The sequence below is a fragment of the Stigmatopora nigra genome, chromosome 11 (assembly GCF_051989575.1).
Source record: "Stigmatopora nigra isolate UIUO_SnigA chromosome 11, RoL_Snig_1.1, whole genome shotgun sequence".
NCBI lineage: Eukaryota > Metazoa > Chordata > Actinopteri > Syngnathiformes > Syngnathidae > Stigmatopora > Stigmatopora nigra.
Window position 1 is genome coordinate 6,468,231 of NC_135518.1, and position 20,681 is coordinate 6,488,911.

Consider the following 20,681-nt stretch of genomic DNA (forward strand, 5'->3'; position numbering starts at 1 on the left):
CATGACCTTTTTAATGGAAAGAGCCATAAACAATTCATGACAATTTAAAAGGAAAAATATGCATGAAAATGTATATATTTTTTTGTCATTTCAATACATTTAGAGAAAAAAAGGCAATGTATTCTTTTGACAACATTGTTTCTCTGTCCCAAAGTCAGCTGAAATAGGCTCCAGCACCCCCTGTGACACTTGTGAGGATAAAGCAGTTCAGAAAAATGAATAAATGAATGAATGAATGAAAATGTATATTTTTCATTATTATGTATTGTCCCTTTATTAAATAAATCGGACTTAAACTCAGACTCAGAGGTGACATGATACTCCTATTGGTGAGTTCGGGACTCCTCTCCCATATTTTAGCTCACAAGTTAACAGAGAGTCATATGCAACCATTCAAAGAGCCACATGTGGCTCGTGAGCCATAAGGGAAACACCTGTAGATCAAATACAACAAAATAATGCATCCTAAAGTTTCCTTGGGGTGCACTTTTAATGATTATTATATTGATGTTTTATTTTTTTGATTGAATCATGATGAAAAATTGTCAAATCATCTTTTTTTTCATGCATCTCGATTATAGTTCTTTCTGTCTTATCGTTCAACGGGACACTTGACCTTCCCCGACGCTCTTGCGCTTCAAGTGACGCAAAGAAGGAGAAAAATAGGCAGGAGGGAAAAAAAAGAAGAAGTGGGCTGGCAGAACGCGAGAAGTGCAGCAATTTTGGAGGAAACGTCCCAAGTGGAGCTCATTTCCCTTCATTTCACTTCACTTCACTTGTTCTTCTCGTCGAGCGTCTTTTTGTGTGTGTGTGTGCCGTGAGTCGTCTTTGCTTTTTATTTCTCTCTCTCACTCTCTCTCTTTTTCTCTCTCGTGGGATGTTACGTCGATGACAACTGCTTTTTTTTTGGACTCCAAGGCAGGTGTGACGAATAGTGAGGTGGTTTCTCTTTTTCTTCATTTTTTTCCTCCTCTACGCACTTGTCAACGTCAGAGATCATCTCTTGAAGACTTTCCATCCACGTGGAGCTCAGGACCACTCGGAACTCAACTTTCAGCTTGGAATATTGGAGTACCAATTTAAGAAGATCCTCGTTGCTTTATTATATGAAAACATTTGATTTCATTCTATTTTTTTTCTAAAAATGGAACATTCTTTCATCAGAGCAACGTGCATCTTGGTGCTTGTCGGTCTACTTCATAAGAAGTAAGTTTATTTGGAAAGTTTCTTCTAATTTGTAAACTTTTTTTTTACAAGTACAAGGTCCAAAAAAAGTACTTGGAGCTTAATCAATTTGCTGTAATATTAAGCACTGTTTGGACATTAAAAGTGATGCAAAATTTGAAACATTGGACTGAAATAGTAATCCATTAATGATACTTGACATAGAGATGTTTAAATAAGAAAAAAAAGGGAAAAACATTGCAAACTGTTAAATGCAAACACCTGGCACTTTTAAGTTGAAAAAACTTTTACAAATGGAGTTTTATAGTTGTGCAAGTAAAAAGTACTTTATTTGAATTTAGTAAGTTGTAAAGTTAGATACTTTTTTGTGTGTTTTGTCATTCATGGCATTTTAATTTACTCAATTCCAAGTAACTAGTATAAACTAGATGCATTTTACAATGATTTAAGACACACATTACACTATACTGTACTCCAAAGTTAAATACAACTGAACTGTACTTTATACCCACAAAAGTTAACTTTCATTTTCCAAAGTTCCTATTTTTCTTTTTCAGTATATACGTATATCAGCATATTTCATCACTCCAGTCATTAATGTTGATTTACATCCCAAAATGATAAGACGTCTAATCTTTTTGAACTGAGACAACTGGCAGCGATTCACCATTTAAAGGCAGCCAATACGTTAACAGCAACGATAACTATTTTGTCATAAAGTTGAGACAGATTTATATGATTTTACAAACAAGTTCAAAACAATTAGATTGTAATTATATAACACTCGATCAAACTCAAGAATGTTGAGCGGTTTCATTCACGCCCCGAAAATTGTCAGCCTCTCCATCAAAAGGCATTTATGGTCAATAATGAGACAATATCACTCTGCATAATTGGAAAAAAACCCACAAGGAGGGAACTGATCTGTAAACTCATCTGCAAAAAAACCAAAAGAAAAGAAAAAATTATAACAATTCCGTCTTTTTCAACTCTCTTTTTTTTATCTTATCTTTAGCCAATCATGCAGTCCTTCCCAAACAGAGATTCTTTTAATTAAGCTGTTTACCAAAAGCTGTTGCAACAAGTTTTAAGCAGGAAACGCAACAGGTAGCAACAGAAGCGCAGATGAAATTACAGCTGAGGGCGCACATTGAAAAAGTAACGCTAGCATCAGCAACATCCTTTGATTCATCTCCAAACTTTTTCTTCTTCTTTCAATTTCCCAGTCAAAGCACAAAAGCTGTTTGTTGGCGGATTGGCTCATAGAGTCAAAATATGGAGGGAAGGTGCGCAAAATTCATAGCTGCAAGTCAAGTCACAGCGGAGCGTGTACAGAAGCGCGTATTCGCCTGCAGCCACACTCTGCGGCAACACACACACACACACAAACATAGAAGAAGCCTCGACGTCAGAGCGCCAACCGGTTCTTTCCTTCTTGGTCTTTTTAACTGCTTGACCTGGAAACTTAACTATGTTTCACATGATGGATCTGCAATTGCGGACAATGTTTGCGTCCGCTTCAAGTTAATTTTGATTTCTACAATCAACAAGTGAGCATGCAATAATAAATCACAATCCTTCGTAAAGTCTTCAGCCTGGTTTCTGCCAAAAGTTTTTCAACAGGCCCTGACAGCTATTTTCAATGTTACCATTATATAGCATATACACCTAATCACAAGAAAAGTTTGAGTAACTTTTTACACCATTCTATAGTATTCAGTCATAGCACATTCTTTTGACACTCAAACTGAACTACTATCAGAGCCAATTTACCACCTTCTGGCTTGTATATAGCAGTGAGGTTATCTCCAGGCTTGAAATAATTCACAGAAAATCGCAACAAGTATACTCATCAAGGCATTGAATGGTTGGATTCTAATTAAAAAGTTCCCTAGTAAATGGCAATGATGAGAAGCAACAGGCAAACATTTTCCATCAAGGCAGCAAATTGTTATTCTTATTGTCAACTCAGGTCTTTATATCACAAACGCAAGGTTCATCAGAGGTTCTAAATTCTCCTTATGTGTGACCGAGAACTTTTAAGCATGCAAAATGATGAGCAATGAGTTATGTAATGAAATGAACGTCCAAATATTACCTTCTGTAAGTGCAAAATTGAATATCTTGTGGCAAAATTGGTTGGAATATCTCCTGTATTCATTCTAATTCGGTCAAATCCATATTGTATCACACAAAAAGTGTCTTATCATGTCATACCGTAATCAACAGGCTGAACAAAATAGACGAACAAATTCTACAATAAAAAAACATGGCGGACTATTTAATAGTATTTCACATCTGCATTCCAAGGCTTATTTCTATTTACTTCATCATCAATGTTCTCATTATATTTTATAGATGAGATGTGAAGCCTATCTTGCCCTGGATTGGTCTCAAGCCAGTCACAAAAATGTACTTGTATAAATGTGAGTCTCATATTCACAACTGTGGACCCATTGGAGACTATGAACCAAACATTTAGGTTTTTGTTAAATAGGAGGAAAGTACTTGGTCGTACCAGCACAATAAAAACAAAAATAACATTGTTCAACCCTTCCAACATTCTGTTAATGTAGTGTTGCACATGCAGCCCATCAATTGGATGTAACAAAGCTCTCACCTGAGCAAAACACAACTAGTGTGCGGTCTACATCGGTCATTTTTATTTGAATGACTCAGTATCAAGTAAAAATTGACCTGCTCACCTACATTGGACGACCCTCTTGTGCCAAAGTGCGAACATGTCACATAAACCTGTTTTTCTCATGCAGGGTAGACTCCAATGAAATCCTGGGCCTGAAACTCCCCAACATCGACCCGATCCTGAACGCCAACACAGTGTGCCTGACTCTACCTGGGCTGACGCGGCGCCAGCTGGAGGTGTGCATGCGCAACCCGGATGTGACGGCCTCCGCCATCCAGGGAATCCAGATCGCCATCCACGAGTGCCAACACCAATTCCGAGGGCACCGTTGGAACTGTTCCAGCCTGGAGACCAGGAACAAAATACCTTACGACAGCATCGTCTTCAAAAGAGGTCAGACAGGAGTGTTTTATTTGTAGCAACAACCAAAAATACCAGGTTTTTGGCTCCCAAAAAGCATAAATGACAATTCTATCGGTAAATAGCTGAATTGGAGTTTGCAGCAGGGAAGACTTTGAGTCAAATAGTCATAAATCAAAGACACGTGTGGTCTTTTAATGCCTATCTCTTGTCATGCATGCTTTGCTTTCATTACAAAGATGTAGTGTGAAGCGACATGTTGCACCCAAAGGTTAGGAGATGCAAAGTATGGAGGCATCAATCCAAGGTTTGATGTTCAAACAGGTTGTGGTTTCACACTCAACTTCACATTGATGGCATACCTGCAAATGAAAAGCTTACAGGCCAGATCAGCTGTATGCGTGAATGAACGTACTGTATGTTAGTGTAATCTATTTTCTGCGCAATGAAAAGAGATCATGTTTTCTCTTGTTTTGAACTGTGAGCGCACGAGACAAAATTATACACATGGTTACCCCCAGCGCACTTCTTCCTACTTTTGAACCATACCACTGTCCTGTCAAGGATTCAGACAAAAGATGAGTGGGGTTCAAAAGTTGGTCACCTGCAGATTACCAAACTTGGTGCAGATCAGTTTCCTCAGGCATCGTTTGAAGTGATCCAAGCTTTACAAGTTAGCTACAAAGGATGAAAGAGGATCTTCACATACGCTCAACCCAACTTGCGGACTGCGAAGAGCAGGTGGTTCTTTTTTTCGGGGCACCAAGATTGATGATCAGGACGGTTTCGGTACTTTGGGAATTCAATGACTTTTACTCAATGTGGACAACAACAGTGTTCAAACAGGGTTTAAAAAAAAAAAATAACTATTCCAGTACAGTTAAAAATGATTGACAGAAGAAACTTTTATTCTACTTCACATTGGATCATAACGTGATCAGGTTTTAACACACAAAAATGCTTCATCCAAATCATTTATATTTTTCAAAAGTTTGGCTTTCCTTCACTGAATTTCAAGTTTTGGAACAATTTTACTAACACACAACTGCCAGCAGATGGCAACGGTAACAGCTAAGAGTCTAGTGTGCGTTCACATGTGCAGTTTCTTGGAAAGAAAACGCCTCCCCTTTGATTAAATTTTTAAAAAAAAGTTATTTCTACTGCTGTCTCCATAATAAAAAAAAGAAAAAGCAATTATAGCAGAATTTTAATATATTGTAAATCCCATTCTCTTAATCAAAAGAGAAAAGGACCAGAAGACTTGATCAGGATATGGAATTTTTCTTTTGTGCTGTTTTACCAACTTATTAGAGGGACAATTCCCTTCGATTTCAGGTGTGTGCTGATTTTAAAGCCCATTCTTTTGAGAATTTGGTGAATAAACTGTTTCAACATATGAAAGCAATATAATGATGACGATAATGATATAAACCTTCAATTCCTTCTCTGTCTTTAATGGATCTCAATTAAATAAAAATTAAATGGAAGAAAATCAAAGGATGTTAATAACCAAAATCACGGTTCCTTTCCAAGGGCACAACGACCTGTTGATATCATTGCTTAGCCTCAGGTGCCGAAAACTCCTAAGCACACCTTTGAAAGTGCTGATTCAATGGAAATATGTTCACTTAACCAGTTGCACATAAACTACAAAGTGGCTCAAGTTAACAGGCTATAACTGGCATCGCGTGCGTTCACTACTACCGATAGTGACCGGTGAACAAGTTTTATTTCCCAGATGATCACCGAGACCGACTTCATTCTCGGCGGACCCGTTCATGACAATAAAAAAATCATTCCAGAAGGACTTTATGTACCAAAAACTGGTCCCATCACTGAAATCCCTCCCCAGAATTGCTTTTGTGTCATTGTACGAGAGCGGAAGAGATCAGAAGCCCTACCGGGTAATGGCCGTGTTGATGGATTTCATAGAATTTACAAGGCCATATGCCGCGGTATTTATCTTGTATTAAAAGCAGCCTGGAGAGGCGAGACATGAATAGACAGAAATAGGGGAATACCTCTCATTCTGCTACTTTTCCTGTATTCGTCTTCCCGTAGGCTGGGCCCCCTTTTTTTTAATGCTTTTACTTCCCTCGCCAGCAGCACGAGTGCCGGCGAATTGGCTCTCAGCACTTTTCCCCAAGTCTCGGCGGCAAAAGCGTAAAGCAGCTCCGTGGGTTTCTGTAACACAAAGTGACAGTTTCCCTTGAATCTTTAATTCATTTTGCCACTTCCCCTGCCATCAGTTCAGCCGGGCATGCCGCAAGCAGTGAATTATTTGTTAGATTGATTTGTTCCTCGTCTTCTGGGGGCCTGCATTACAGAGAAGCCAGCTCAGTGCAAGGAAAGACCTAAAACAGGGTTTCTGCGTATGAGCAAGAGCCTAAGTGCTATCCAAATCTCATGAGGTGGAGTGTGAGTGTGTGTGTACAGTGAGAATCACCCAATAAAACCATTTGTCAAATACTGTATCGCCAAAGCTGAAAAGATGACCCATTGGAGGAATGTAGTCCACGGGCAGAATAGCCAAAAAATGATGGTGTTTCAGTGCTATTGAGCGTCTATGGCGGTCAATTAGTTAGGGTTAGGGTTATATATTGTTAGGGCTATATTGTTCAAGGCCGGCTGCTACTCAAGGACAAATAAAAACAAGACTTAATTGCTGTTGTCACAGATGTCATCCTGTTGAGTTTGGACTTAATAGGCAGATGAAATCATTGGAGTATTCTTAGCCAAACAAGAGAATGTTGGTTTGCTTTGGATGTGGATCATTTGGTAAGAATCTTATTAAGCCCTGGAACTTATCTATAAAAAGGCAATATGTTGACCTTGGGGATCTCCAGAGAGACTGGTTGCCAGGTCGGGAAAGGAAGCAGTTTTCACATTTGGAACTTTCAACACCACGTTTAAGTTAAGTCTCAGTCTCAACTTATAAAAGTTTTGGTTTTGAACGGACCAGTTGGCAAAAGAAGAGTCATCTTTGTTGTGATTTTTACGGGGGAAAAAATACGCATCCAACAAGCACCTTGCTTGCATTTTGCGCTTTTTTTAACATTCCGCCAGCACTGTAAACGACGCTAAACAGTATCAGTCACTGGAATCAGTGTCGGCTGAAGCCGTGGGGTGGTTTGTTTTGTTTGTTTGGCGCTTGTGTGGTTGTCTCCCAAGACCTCTCTAACTTCCTCTCACTGTCCAAAAAAACATGTAAGTCAGTTTGAAGGCATGAAATTGCCTGGAGGTGTGAATGTTAGTGCGAACATTTTGACGCCTCATTGCATTTTCCTTGCGATTGATCCTTAACCCAGTGAATGTTTGTTGCCAGACCTCCCACTTCAAATGGATCGAACGCCAGTTCCCGTCAACACGGCTAATGAGATAATTAACAAACTCACTGCAATGAGTAACTAATTAACTCTGTGGATTTTGCATGTTCTCCCCGGGCTTGCGTGGGTTTTCTCCAGGCACTCTGGTTTTGTCCCGCATCCCATAAACATGCAAAGTAGGCTGGTTGAACACCTTCAATTGCCCATAGCTATGAGCCATCTTCTTGTGCCATGTGATTGGCTGGATCATTATTGACTATGGATCTTTACTTGGATCAAGGGAATGAGTTATTTCAATCTCTGAAAAATGCATTTCCCTGTTCTGGGGTCCTCAGGTTTTCGTGAGAGCGCCTTCGCCTACGCCATCGCCGCGGCAGGCGTGGTGCACGCCGTGGCCAACGCCTGTTCCATGGGCAAACTGAAGGCGTGCAGCTGCGACGCCAAGCGGCGTGGCGACGAGGAGGCCTTCCGCGTCAAACTCCATCGCTTGCAACTAGAGGCCATCCATCGAGGAAAGGGGATGGTACACGGCGTCATGGAGCACTTCCCCGCCGAGCTACCGGGACCACAGGACTCCTGGGAGTGGGGCGGCTGCAGTCCCGACGTGGAGTTTGGGGAAAAATTCTCACGGGACTTCCTGGACGCTCGTGAGACCTACCGGGACATCCATGCGAGGATGAGGCTTCATAATAACAAAGTTGGCAGACAGGTGAGTCCAATCCAAGTGTGTTTGAGTCAATTTCTCTTGAATTTAAATATTGTTTTGGTGATTTAAGGACCCAATTAAAAAAAAAGGTGAACACCCATTGAAGGTGTTTGGAAGAGGTAAATCTATTTCATGTTTCAACTTGATGTCATATTTCAATGTTATGAAAGAGATGTTTGTTTTATGAATTTCTAACATTTTTATGAAATCAAATTTACATAGTAGCCTATATGTTATATATGTTTATATGTTAAAATGATAGTTTTCATGTTCAAAAGTACTACAGGTTATATTATATCATAGTACATTTTTATTATGTGATAAATTTTATATATGAATGTGAAATGTTTCACATTTTAATGGGATAAATCTCGCACTTTAACATATTATTTATTAATGTCACTTTTTGCTACATTTCAAATCATTCATAAAATTCATCTTTTAATTGGAAAAGTTGACATTTTTATGTTATGTCATGTTTTATCATGATACATTTTTTATGTATGTATCCGGTGTGAGAGTGGTTAGCGCGATGGGCACACAATTCTGGGGTTGATGGTTCAAATCCCAATTCAGTTATCACTGAATTGCTAACTCAAGTGTATTTTTTTTCTGGTGTGGTAGCAGCCATTGGCCTCCATACTTCCAAATCACTCTATTATATCCCATGAAAAAAAGGTTTATTTAGGCTGTACAAATGTACACAAAAGCTTAGACTGCTTAAGTTTATGTAATTTAGTTATTGTGCGTGTTTACATAGAAGTTATCAGCACATTGAGGAGTACTTGCGAGTGAGGCCGCAAAAGGTAGAAGGAATTCGCCATGATTCCTCTGTCATTCATTCCAGTGGAAATAAATGCGTTGCCCGAGGGTTCACCTGTCATGTCGGGAAGGAACTTCTCCTTAGATGGATTTAAAAACAAGATAAACAGTAATGTTGAGTGGAAATTTGCTGCAGCTGTTCAAATATATATAAATATATATTAGGCGCATCATAATTCTAGATATTTGTGGTAACCCTGATCATGTAAAACAGTGTTTATGTAATCTGTATCATTCTTAAAATTATTTTTTTAAATCACTGGCATAAAATGTCCAAATCATTTTACCATAGGAGGGGCTTAAGAACATTGGCAAGATCAATCAAGGATTAAACCATCACCATTCTTTACCTTTACATGTATTAACGGCCTTCAATTCATTAAATATCAGTACTGCTTACGCTCACAATGTTCGTGGGGGTGCTGGAGCATATCCCAGCCATCTATGAGCACTCTGAATTGTTGGCCAACCAATCGCAGGACTGGAATGTTGACCTAAAAGTGAGAAAAAAACCCCTCATAAAACAGGGTTTTTCATACTTTTCATACTCACTCACATACTATACATCTGGGCCTAAATACTTTCTCAAGCATTGCACTAACACGTTTTCGGTTACTGTATGGTGATTGACAGCTGTGATTGACAGGCCCCATGGAAAGGTTAAACTGTATAACACCCCAAGCGCATCATTCCTGGCTAAATGAAGGCTATAAACTATCACGCAAACAAGGGGTGAAGCATAATACATTCAAAACCAAGTGAGGCGTTACAAACAAGAGTTACCCGGACCACCCAATTGTAAAAGGATCATTACTCAATTCTATTTGGGAAAATCAGCCTATTGAGTTGTGCTTTACTATTCCGATAACATACTGTAGTTGGGCCCAAATAGTATTTATGGTGCTCCAGAGTGGCCTAAGGGGTTGCGGATGGGGGCTAACAGGAAGCGTAAAGTCGTTCAACAGCTTCTCTTCTGATGCTTTACGAGGGCTCTGATATCAGAAACCTTCTTGTGGTTCTCTTTGATCATCTTGACTTGAACATATAGAAGATTTCCCTTTTTCTTCAATATAATGTTCGTTCCACACTAGATTTTCAGCTCCTGGCATGGTTGAGGTGTTTTTTTTTTATTCACACTTGGGGGAAAGTCACTTTCCAATTCTTTCAGGAGCTCATGCAAGACCTTAAATATTCATATTATTGGACAGGCTTGGCAAGTTTTCACTTTTGTCCTGTCTTGTTCATCCATGTGGCACTTTTTTGTCAAAAATACTAAACACAAAGATGTTTTAAAATGGCAAATTACCGCATTTTATGGCTTCATCGCACCTGGACCATGTTGATGTTTGTTCCCAAAAGGGATCCAAATGCCCTTTTTGGAACTGTAGGGGAAATGACAACAAATTCTTGACAAAGAAATCCAAGAAGAATATAATTAGGCAATATCTTTTTACTTTGTAACAAAGATAGAAGTGATGTCGCAGCTGCAGAGACAAGCAGCATCTGTTTTTGGGGCACATTGTTTCCCATTTCCTCCTGACTCATTTGGGCTCAAATGTTGACATCAGTTGACTTCTGGTTGCCTTGATTATGAAGACAAAACACAACATGTGAGAGAAACAAAATCAGGCCTCCCTTGTTCGTCCGTAATAGTCAAAAAAGGTGATTTGAGTTGCGAGAGCGGCCAAAAATGATTTTTGTTTGTAGACTGTAAGCTAAGAAAGGTTAAATCAAAGTGATTATTCCACTAAAGTCATTGTAAATCCTTAAATTATCTCCATTTACAATAAGGAAAATTTAGATAAAAGTACAGATTTTTTTGTATTGTATTACCATGTGTATTGATAAACTGAACCTATCTAATCAAAGAATAGCAAGAATAACATTATTTATTCAACAAGCACAAATAGGTTTTGTTCAAGTTAAATATTTTTATCCCCAAAAATGTTATTTTTGTAAATCAACATATATATATTAAGCAAGGACCGACTGACAGCAAGATAGTGTAAAGTTTACCTTTTGCCATAAGTAAGATGGAATAGGCTCCAGCACCCCTTGACCCATAGGAACAACATTTGGAATTGCATTTTCAATCCAAATCAGAATATATTAGTTTTGCATGTACTTCATTGATTTTTTTTTTATTGTGCCACTTGCAATGCATGGTCCAAAAATCCAACAACTGAAATTTTCATTAATAATATGCGTTTCTGGATGAGTGTCTTATGAGTATTACCATTTTCTGTTCAGATCCTGAATTAACAGCCACAAAACTTAATTATTTATTATTCGATGGGCAACTCTACTGTTAATATAAGTCGAAAAACGTTGATTGGAATTCCATTGAGTTGCAAGTACTCCCAAAAAATCAGCTTCATTATTCAGAGAAAAATGCTAACAGGTGACCCCCCCCCCCCCCCCCCCCCACCAACTCATGACTACCACCTTACTGCCCCCCACCCCTTTAAAGGAACTAGCTACTCTTAAGCGGAAGAATGCGGTGGTTCTTAAGCAGGGGGGCGTGCATGTCCCCTCATGCCCACCCCTTGGTTTCTCACGACGTCCCTTCTTGTTTGGAGTTTTAATTAGTGGCTGCTTGCAGTTTGGAGACAGATGTTTAAAATCCTGCTTCAAACAAGCGGGTGGAAAATCCAAAGCATTTTCAGGCTTTGCACTCTGCTCTTTGGATACTTAACATATTGTGAGAAATTAATCATGTGGGAGGATAGTATATTTTTTAAACTGAATCTTGATTTACAGTAAAAACACGTCAAAAAATAAACACAACAGTCCAATGCCACACCTGCAGTTTAATAACCCTCAACTGTATGAGCAGTTCAAATCAATTAGATGTCTATTACTGACAAATGATGAGTTTAAAAAAAAGAAGTCCTCTCATTTGTATCACAGGGCATCACAAGAGTTTAAAAATATGTATTTAGTCGATACCACATATGAACGTTTCTTATGAAGTCAATAGTTTTCTAACCGCTAATGTGTGTCTTCACTTTACCATGGTCATAAAATTTAATAGGTGAGTGAAATACTTTTTTTTTTCCACGGGCTCGCCTCAATTATTCAGAAAACACACCTCGAAACTAAATGCTCGCTTAACTTCTGTGCGTACACGTAGGGAGGGAACGTCGGTGTTTTGTCAGATCCTGTCTGTTCATTAGTCAAGTGGCCATAATGTAACATAGTAACTGTGTTACTGGCAAACATCTTGTGGTTATTACTATTCATCCTTAGTGACTGAAACTCAGCCAAAGGCAACAGTTATTATATCGTTTTACGGGAAAAAACTGATTGTCTTTGGACACACCTGTCAATCAATGAAATCATCAAGTGTTGAACTTGACCTTGGGGTCACCTTAAAGTTGTTCTTCGGTGCACCGAAATATCAATAATCGAATACCGATACATACTTTAACATGTCACTCTTGCTATTTGGATCAAAGCATCAATAATGGAACACTGATAAACATCCAATCCAAAACTAGTTGTACATCACACATGCAATCATTAATAACTTAAACACTTAGTATGTCACAAGTGTGTTCCTCACGGTTAGCCGAGATAGGCTTAAGCACCCCCTAGAACACCCGCCTCATAGTTCTGGATTAAGTAAATTCTGGATTTTCTCCAGATAGTCCAGTGTTCATGTGTAAATGAAAATGAACGAATGACTATATATTTGATTTGACTGAAATTTTCAATCCATTGCAGTAATAGCAAAGTAACACTTGAGTGGTGATTTGCACCATTCATAATAGTAGAGTCATGGACTGTGATGCTTTCCAGCCAAAACTATCGGACAGAAATGAGTGTGAGTTGCTTCTCCTTATCAGGGGAGCATTTTAATGTGACTCACGAAAGTCATGCATGCACACACTCTCTCACTCGGCCTTGAGAACTACACCTTGTTACTCACAAGCGTGGGTTGACATGAGCTCTTCATGGTAAACTCTCCACAGGTGGAAGTGCTTATACTGGTAATAACATTTTATTACAGTCTCTAAATGAGAGAACGGTGGACACACCGAGTGGGCAAATACACACGGAGCGCCGACGAACCCACTGCACTCCCTCCTAATGTGCGTGACTGCATTCGCTCCATATGCCGCTGAGCTTGCAAGAGAGTGTGAGCTGTCTATGTCGGTTCTTTTTGAAGTCAGCCATTTGATTTGTTTCAAGTGATGCCTGCTCTTAATGTGTTTGTGTGTTTTGGTATCAGTACCGCTATAAAAGTACTTTGGAAGCAATACTTGGCAAGCCAAGGTTGCCATTTTAGAGACACGCATACACGGATTTCCCCCACTTTGTTGTAGATGATACAGTGATTGACTGGTAATTACTTCCTAAACACTGTGTTGGAACAATTAAGACCGGTTTTGCTTGCCAGATCCCGTTTTTAACTCAATGGCCGCCATTGATGCTGGTTAACAAATAATGCATTCGAACTGCGAGGGCTAGCAGCAAAAGAACCAATGTTCAATGTAGAAGAACCATATGATTGAACGTCTATCATCGACAATGGCACTTTCAAGAGTTGAATATCTCAATCTTATCTTTTTATGCTCTTGTCTCTGTCTAAATATAGGGATTTATGAATGAATAACAGCGCACTGAATCTACCAAATCAAAGTACTGATGCATCTTGGACCAAATTAAATCATAGTTTGATCGTTCTTAAGTAAGCAGGAGTAAAACATGAGTTTCTTTTGTAAATTTACTGCCATTTCTATCAGAAATGTTCATGCAAACTCACAAACTAACAATCATTCTAACCTTGTAGTTTCAGTTTTGTGTCAAAAACAAACTGCAGTACATCTTATGTCATTGACACTCGTAAGACTGGTCTTGGTTATGAAGACCACATTCTTAGGGTCTCAGTCATTTCTCAGTCTAGACGCCCCTTAGAAGTCTTGGTCTTGTTTTGGTCTCAAGTCCCAAGTTTCTCGGTCCTGTCTCATTGGATCCCCGGAAAATTGGTCTCTGATAGTGTGGTCTTAATCCCAACTATATCGCTTTCAGCCACAATGTATATTGACGAGAAATACGCAAGCACTTTTCATAAGAGGACCGCAGTCGGAGACAAACATGTGGCAAGGTTTAATTGGCTGGCTGAGTGAGACAGAGGCGTCTATAAAATAAACCCATAAGGAGATCAAACACAACATGCTGGGAGCAGATTCCGACTGCAGGATGCAGGATGCATTTGGCTGACTGGAAGTGAGGAGGGGGCGACTACTGTGCAGCAACAAGCAGATGACGATAGGCCAGATCCGAATTGGCATCCAAATGAGTTGAAAATGCTTCCCCGCTTAGCCTCTTTAATGTCATTTTGTCAAGATTTGTTTATGACATCACGAGATTCCCTACCAAAGTCTTATCTCACATGTGCCATTGAGTTTAGCTTTAGTCACACATTTGGCAAGAATCCCTAATGTTGCAATTTAATACATTTACACACGTCAATAATATGCAGCACTGAGTAATTGCAGCTCATATTTGTCAGACAAGCAAACTCAAGCAGGCGTTTCTTAGCATGCAACTGCCTGTTGCAGTTCTGTCACACACCAAACCGAGCATGGACGTAACATGCCTAAGGTGAGCTATTGTTGCCACATTCCGTTTCACCTGATGTCTCACCTATTTTATGATTACGTCTGAAAAAAAGCACCTCTGTTTAAGCATCCTTACCAGGGCTTGACGTTAACATTTTGCTTTTGGGCCGCTCACAATTTGGACAATTTCTGATTGATACTGAAGTTTTTCTCAATCAAAATACGAGTTAATTTCCAACTACATCCTCAGCTTTGTTTCAATCTCACAGGATAGTCGATGTGTGTCTCACACAAGGCTGCAGAAGAACACACCAAAAGCAGTTAATCCTTAAATCATCTCCTCTTCTGTCATCTCATCTTCCTGTCTCATTTCCTCGCCCCGCCCTATTTGCCGAACACCCCTTTCTAGCCCACTAACCGCTCGCTCCCCTCACAAAGAACAACAACAGAGCTGGTCGATGGCGATTGTTGAGTCAGATGGAATCATTCCAGGAGTAAAAATAACTGAGGCGTACCCCATGTAATTCAATCAACAAAGTCATGAGAGCAATCTTGAAAATCACTAGTTTACATGTTGTTATTGGTAAATTCCACCAACATCGTAAAAAAGATGCGTGACTGATAATAAATCATTTCAAACTTGAAGGTAGAATGGAAAATGAATGAATGAATTCTACAGTGCAAAAGTGGTTGCAAAAAGTCGAATATAGCTAATAAAATTCCCGAAAAGGAGATATGCCGTTAAATCTGTTTAGTTTGGCTGCGGTACTAAAATACCTTGCACATCAAAACAAGCATATTAACCCTTTTATGGATGAATTTTATTAGCTATATTCGATATTTTTCTTAGAATTGTTTACTTTTCGCAACCACTTTTGGCCACTAGTAACCAATGTTTGTGAAAATGTTAAAGAGGGTTAACATATTTTTGATATATAAGTCGCACCTGAGTGTAAGTCGCGTTGGAGTGTAAATTACACAATGAAGAGGAAAAAGAATAAATATAAGCCCTCAGTGGAGTTCAAGAGTTATTTTTATTTGATTTGATCAGAAAACAAGAACAAACATATGTTAAAGTAACAATTATAAAATGGAGAACAACAGGCTTAATAGCTATTTGTCAATATAAAAGTTTTTCTATATAATTATAGCCTTTAAAACCAACATAAAAAAGCATTTGGTGGTCAGAGAGGAAAAAAAACATGGAAGTCACACACCAAACTAGGAAAAAAAGTGTCATTTATAGTCGGAAAAATATGATAAAACAATTGGCAATTATATATTTTTTAATCTTAGTTTCTAATCTTAGTTCTGTTTACTGTTCAAGCACGCTTTTGTTTTGCTTTTGTCGTTGTATCGCAAGCATCGCCCCACAGCGCAAGCCCCATCAAACAGTAGCAATGTGGATGCAATTACAACCCCGACAGTAAGTCAGTCTGACTCTTTAAGTGGGCTGCTGACTTTTTATGATTACAGACTTTAAGTCCGGCGTGTTGGTAATTCTGGGGTTGAATCTCCACCAAAACTGCAAGTGGAACTCAGCACATGTACTGCAAAAGCCATTACGCCGGTGTTTAAAAAAAAAAAAGACTTCCAGACGTACATAAGCGGCGATCACAATATCTTTTCAACACTCTTGTTGAAAGGTGTTTATTCTGGTTACTAATTCCGGTATTCTTGACACACATTTGTGGTGAAAAAGGACATTTTTCCATTCCCCTTTGTTTATTTGCTGTAACAAAAGTTCCTGGCAATTCATTTTCTCAGATGTCACACATTTCTGACCACTTTGATGAGTGATAGCAGCTAAAATACAGTCCAAGGCCATTCTCAGTCAATGCGTAATGTAATCATTGGCAGCACCACTTAGTTTATACCGAGCGGCAAAAATACGTGTTTTTAACTTATTCACCAAGAGGGATTTTCAAAGTAGATTTCCCCGATATTGTCCGCTAGTTTAGAGCCCTTTGAGAATATTTTGTCTTCTGGGCGATATTATATTTAGACCACATTGGGCAAAGATGATCTGAGATAGTCTGATATTTTGGTTATAGACAAGTCTGGTACTTTATAAATGCACATTTTAATGCGCTATGTAATTGACAATAAATCATACATACACGCATAGCGCATTAAAATTGCAAAGTACCTAAACTTCTCAAGTGTTATGTAGCATTTCTCATCTTGACACCAACCAAGCTTTACTCCTATGTAGCACTGACAATGGCAGCCAATGAGGTTTAAGTGTAACGAGACAATGACCCCTTATTATCCTATGACAGTCATAAATAGCTTTTTTCCTTACTCTGTCATTTTCCAGGTGGTGCTGGACCACATGAAGAGGAAATGCAAGTGTCACGGGACATCGGGAAGCTGCCAACTGAAAACCTGCTGGCAGGTCACCCCCGAATTCCGGGTGGTGGGCTCCATCCTCAAAGAACGTTTCCACATCGCCACGCTAATCAAAGCCCACAACCGCAACACGGGGCAACTGGACCACTCTCACCACAACAACAACAACAATCACCACAACCATCACGGCAATCATCACCACAACCACCACCACCATCATCACCACCACGCGCACCGCCGGAGGCCGAGCGTCAACGACCTGGTTTACTTCGAAAAGTCGCCCGATTTCTGCGAGCGGGACTTGGGCTCGGACTCGGCGGGGACGCAGGGTCGTATCTGCAACAAGACCAGTCCGGGCATGGATAACTGCGAGAGTTTGTGCTGTGGGCGGGGCCACAACATTCTGCAGCAGACGCGTAGCGAACGCTGCAATTGCAAGTTTCACTGGTGCTGCTACGTGGTTTGCGAAGAGTGCCGGATAACGGAGTGGGTCAGCGTATGCAAATGAAGAGGCACGGGAGGGTGGGGAGAGGGACAATTGCACCCTACCACCAAAAATACACTTTCAAGAAAAACCCTGATTAGTAACCAAAAAAAATGGGGGCCATGCCACCGTCTTTTACGCACCCCACGCCGTTTTTTTGTGTTTTCCTTTGCCGGAATAAAAAACGTAGACGTGTGAAGCGTGCGAAGAGTTTCGGTCGGCACAAGCGTGGATGTTCGGCATTTCAGCTATCGGAAATGCAAAAAAAGATCACCCAAAAAAAAAAGCACCGCACTCGAGTTAAAATGATAAGAAATGTGTGCTTCACAGACAGACACTTTTTAATGTGCACCGTAGACACAATGTTTTCCACGAAGAACCAAATGCAAAGATAACAGGCCCTGTTTAATGGCACTTCAATATTCACTGTCACTTTTTTTGTAGATTATGGAGTTGATTTGGTCATTTGAGCAATAATAACACAATTTTGTACGTGTCAGCTATAAAAGCTGACTTTCAAACAAATTTAAGCAATGCAGAATGTAATATTTCTATGATAGGAGTGGGAAGAAGATTTTGAATCAGTAATAGTATCAGAATTTAAAATCTAAAACAAAATCTGCTAAAAGAGAATTGGTAAGAAAAATCTCATGGTAGTTTGGTCGAAGGTTTAAAAAAACTTTTTCCTGTTTTATTTACAAACTCATAGCCAACAAAGTATACCATCACAGCAGTGAAGAACCCTTGCATTCCAAAAAACATATTTTATATAATAGTTAATGCAAATAATTGTCAGCATACTTTATAATATTACTCAACAACCCACCCTACAAATACAGTATTTATCAAACATTTAAAAAAATGCACTATATCTACAATTATTACACAACTGAAAATCATCTTTTGTTGAATTTTCAGCATTCGGAGGTCATATTTACTGAGATTTTCCATTTATTTTCTGAATTGGTTATCCCTAGGGTGCTGAAGCCTATCCCACCATTCCAAGAGACCACCATTCACCCTCAAACTCATACCTAGGGGCAATTTAAAGTGTTCAACCATCCTACCATGCATTTGTTGCTACTCAAATTGAAAAAAAATATCACTTGAACGAATGTTCACTTGATGACCCTCTTCCCATTTCTAATGGATTAGAAAGTTATTGTCGTCAATGGCACTGAACAATGATCATTCCCTGCCAGAGTTTGGATTTTGTTTTTTTTCTCAACTTCCTATCCCCTCCTGCTTAAGCACTCTAAACTTAATAAAAGTAAGAAAGGGGAGATTCATGCCTGACTTAAAAAATAAGTTTAGCCACAATTAAACATCACCATTTCTGAAATGAAAGCTATATTACTGCTATACCTTTTTGTACATATTTTCAACAATTATCTTCAGGCATATTGGAAACCAATCTCTGAATGAACTTTCCAGGGTCTTTAAAATGATTAACAAGAGCGATCTGATAACCTGATTACTGCTGCTGCTTCCTGGGATTGCTCCTATCTAACTCAAACAACTGGAACCATTTCCTCCTTTATTTTAATTGAGGATGCTTAAATAAATCAAGAAAAAAAAGTCTAATTAGCCCCAGATAAAACAAAGACTACATTATCCTGCACTAGTCACGCTTTGCGGTATGATGTGTTACACCAAATAAATCATCACTGCTAACATTACCAAAGCGGCATTGTAAATAAAGTAGAGTAATGCTGTGTAAAGTATCATCACCACATAAACACACGTCAATATCACACACTAAAAATAGCCAAGGCAACAGAGTGAGTCCTGTTTTGCCTTTTTGTCTTCCAGTAATAACACTTATAACCTGTCAGCCTACTTTACGTTCACCTGTGGATATTCTGAGGTCAGATTCTATGCAATTATTTGAATAGGAACTATTAAGAAACATTAAAATATGTACGTGTTAACCGGCTTCTGATCCGAACATGTCGTGTTTCCAAGTTATATGCTTTGTGCCTGTGTTGAAAGCCGTGGTGGGTAAAAAAAAAAGAAAATTAATAAATTCAGGAATCTTTCTCGTGTTCTAAGTCAGTTTTTCCCGAGAGAACTCTGGGAGATCATCATAGTAAGATGTATTTTGTCTTAAGTGTACAGTAAGTATTGTTTTTATATGTGTGTTATCTAAGTTATTTTATTTTTTGTGGATAACTTATATTTGTAAAACAAAGATTGTCCTTGTTAAAAATTAGTGTTGGATGACATGAAACAAGTCGTTTTTTTTTTTTGCTCACAAGATGCCACAGATGTCCATTTTAAAGACAATCTATCATTTTTTTTTCACATTACACACTTTGTAATTGGATCCAGCCACGTTAATCTTTTATGTACGCCACTATTTTTCCTACTGTGATAATAGTACAAATCCTTATTTGATGAAAACAAGAAAAAAAACTGTCTGCAAACTTCCTTTCTGTGTATGCTATGTAAAGTATTGTTCATGAAGTATTTAAGATATGAATATTTTTATTTTCCTACTTTCAGTGTGTATATAGAAATATGAAATGTTGAAAACAAAATGGTTTATTGACACAGGTTTATTGATGGTTGTTACCCTCCTGATATGGGAACATACTGTATTGTATTTATGTATATAGTGCCTCTCGGAAAAAGCCGAGTTAATAAATGTCAAGTCTGCTGTTAAAAAAGTGGTTCTCATGATTCCATTGGTTTACTTTATTCATACTTTATCAATTATTATTGACGATAGAGAGCAGTAATGACAGTAAGTCATTGAAGTAAGAAATATTTTGTTTCATTTACTCATTCAGTGTTCTCATCAAAGCAGTGTGGAACTCTAATTCACACACGAGATATTAATAAGTTATTTTAATAGACAAATAAAAAACTATAAATTAAATTAAAAGTAATTTGTTGAGTAGGGGAATTTCTAATACAAGAGAATACATTTTGCCTGGGATTTTTTTAAAGCAGAAAAAGCAAGGGTACATACACTATACATCCAATAATACATTAAATATTTATTAAATCAATTAATTTAACCCTTTTTTTTCACATTGCACACAAAATAGCTGACAATATATGAACAAAATATATACAATAATTTAAATAAAGAAACAGAATCGCAATATTTCTACTGTTGTAAAAGTTGTAAGGTTTTCATGAATTAACTAATATAATCATTCAAATGGTTTGGACATCTGAAACGTGATCATTCAATGTCAGCCTTCCCAGTTAATATGGATTTGATCCT

General features: G+C 38.5%; 1 protein-coding gene and 1 long non-coding RNA gene across 2 annotated transcripts; one reads left to right on the top strand and one right to left on the bottom strand.

Annotated features, from left to right (window-relative positions):
- Positions 1-911: 911 nt before the first annotated feature.
- wnt10a (wingless-type MMTV integration site family, member 10a) lies at positions 912-17,470 on the top strand. The gene is made up of 4 exons (XM_077728485.1): positions 912-1,206; positions 3,957-4,222; positions 7,851-8,224; positions 16,931-17,470. Exons 1-4 carry the CDS (start codon positions 1,145-1,147, stop codon positions 17,468-17,470), a joined length of 1,242 nt encoding a protein of 413 aa, XP_077584611.1. The 5' UTR covers positions 912-1,144.
- Positions 8,978-10,625, bottom strand: LOC144204472 (uncharacterized). Its single transcript, XR_013327896.1, has 4 exons — positions 10,498-10,625; positions 10,350-10,425; positions 9,450-9,537; positions 8,978-9,123 (listed from the first exon to the last, which is right to left on the bottom strand). It is a non-coding gene; the product is annotated as an uncharacterized LOC144204472 (long non-coding RNA).
- Positions 17,471-20,681: the final 3,211 nt, after the last annotated feature.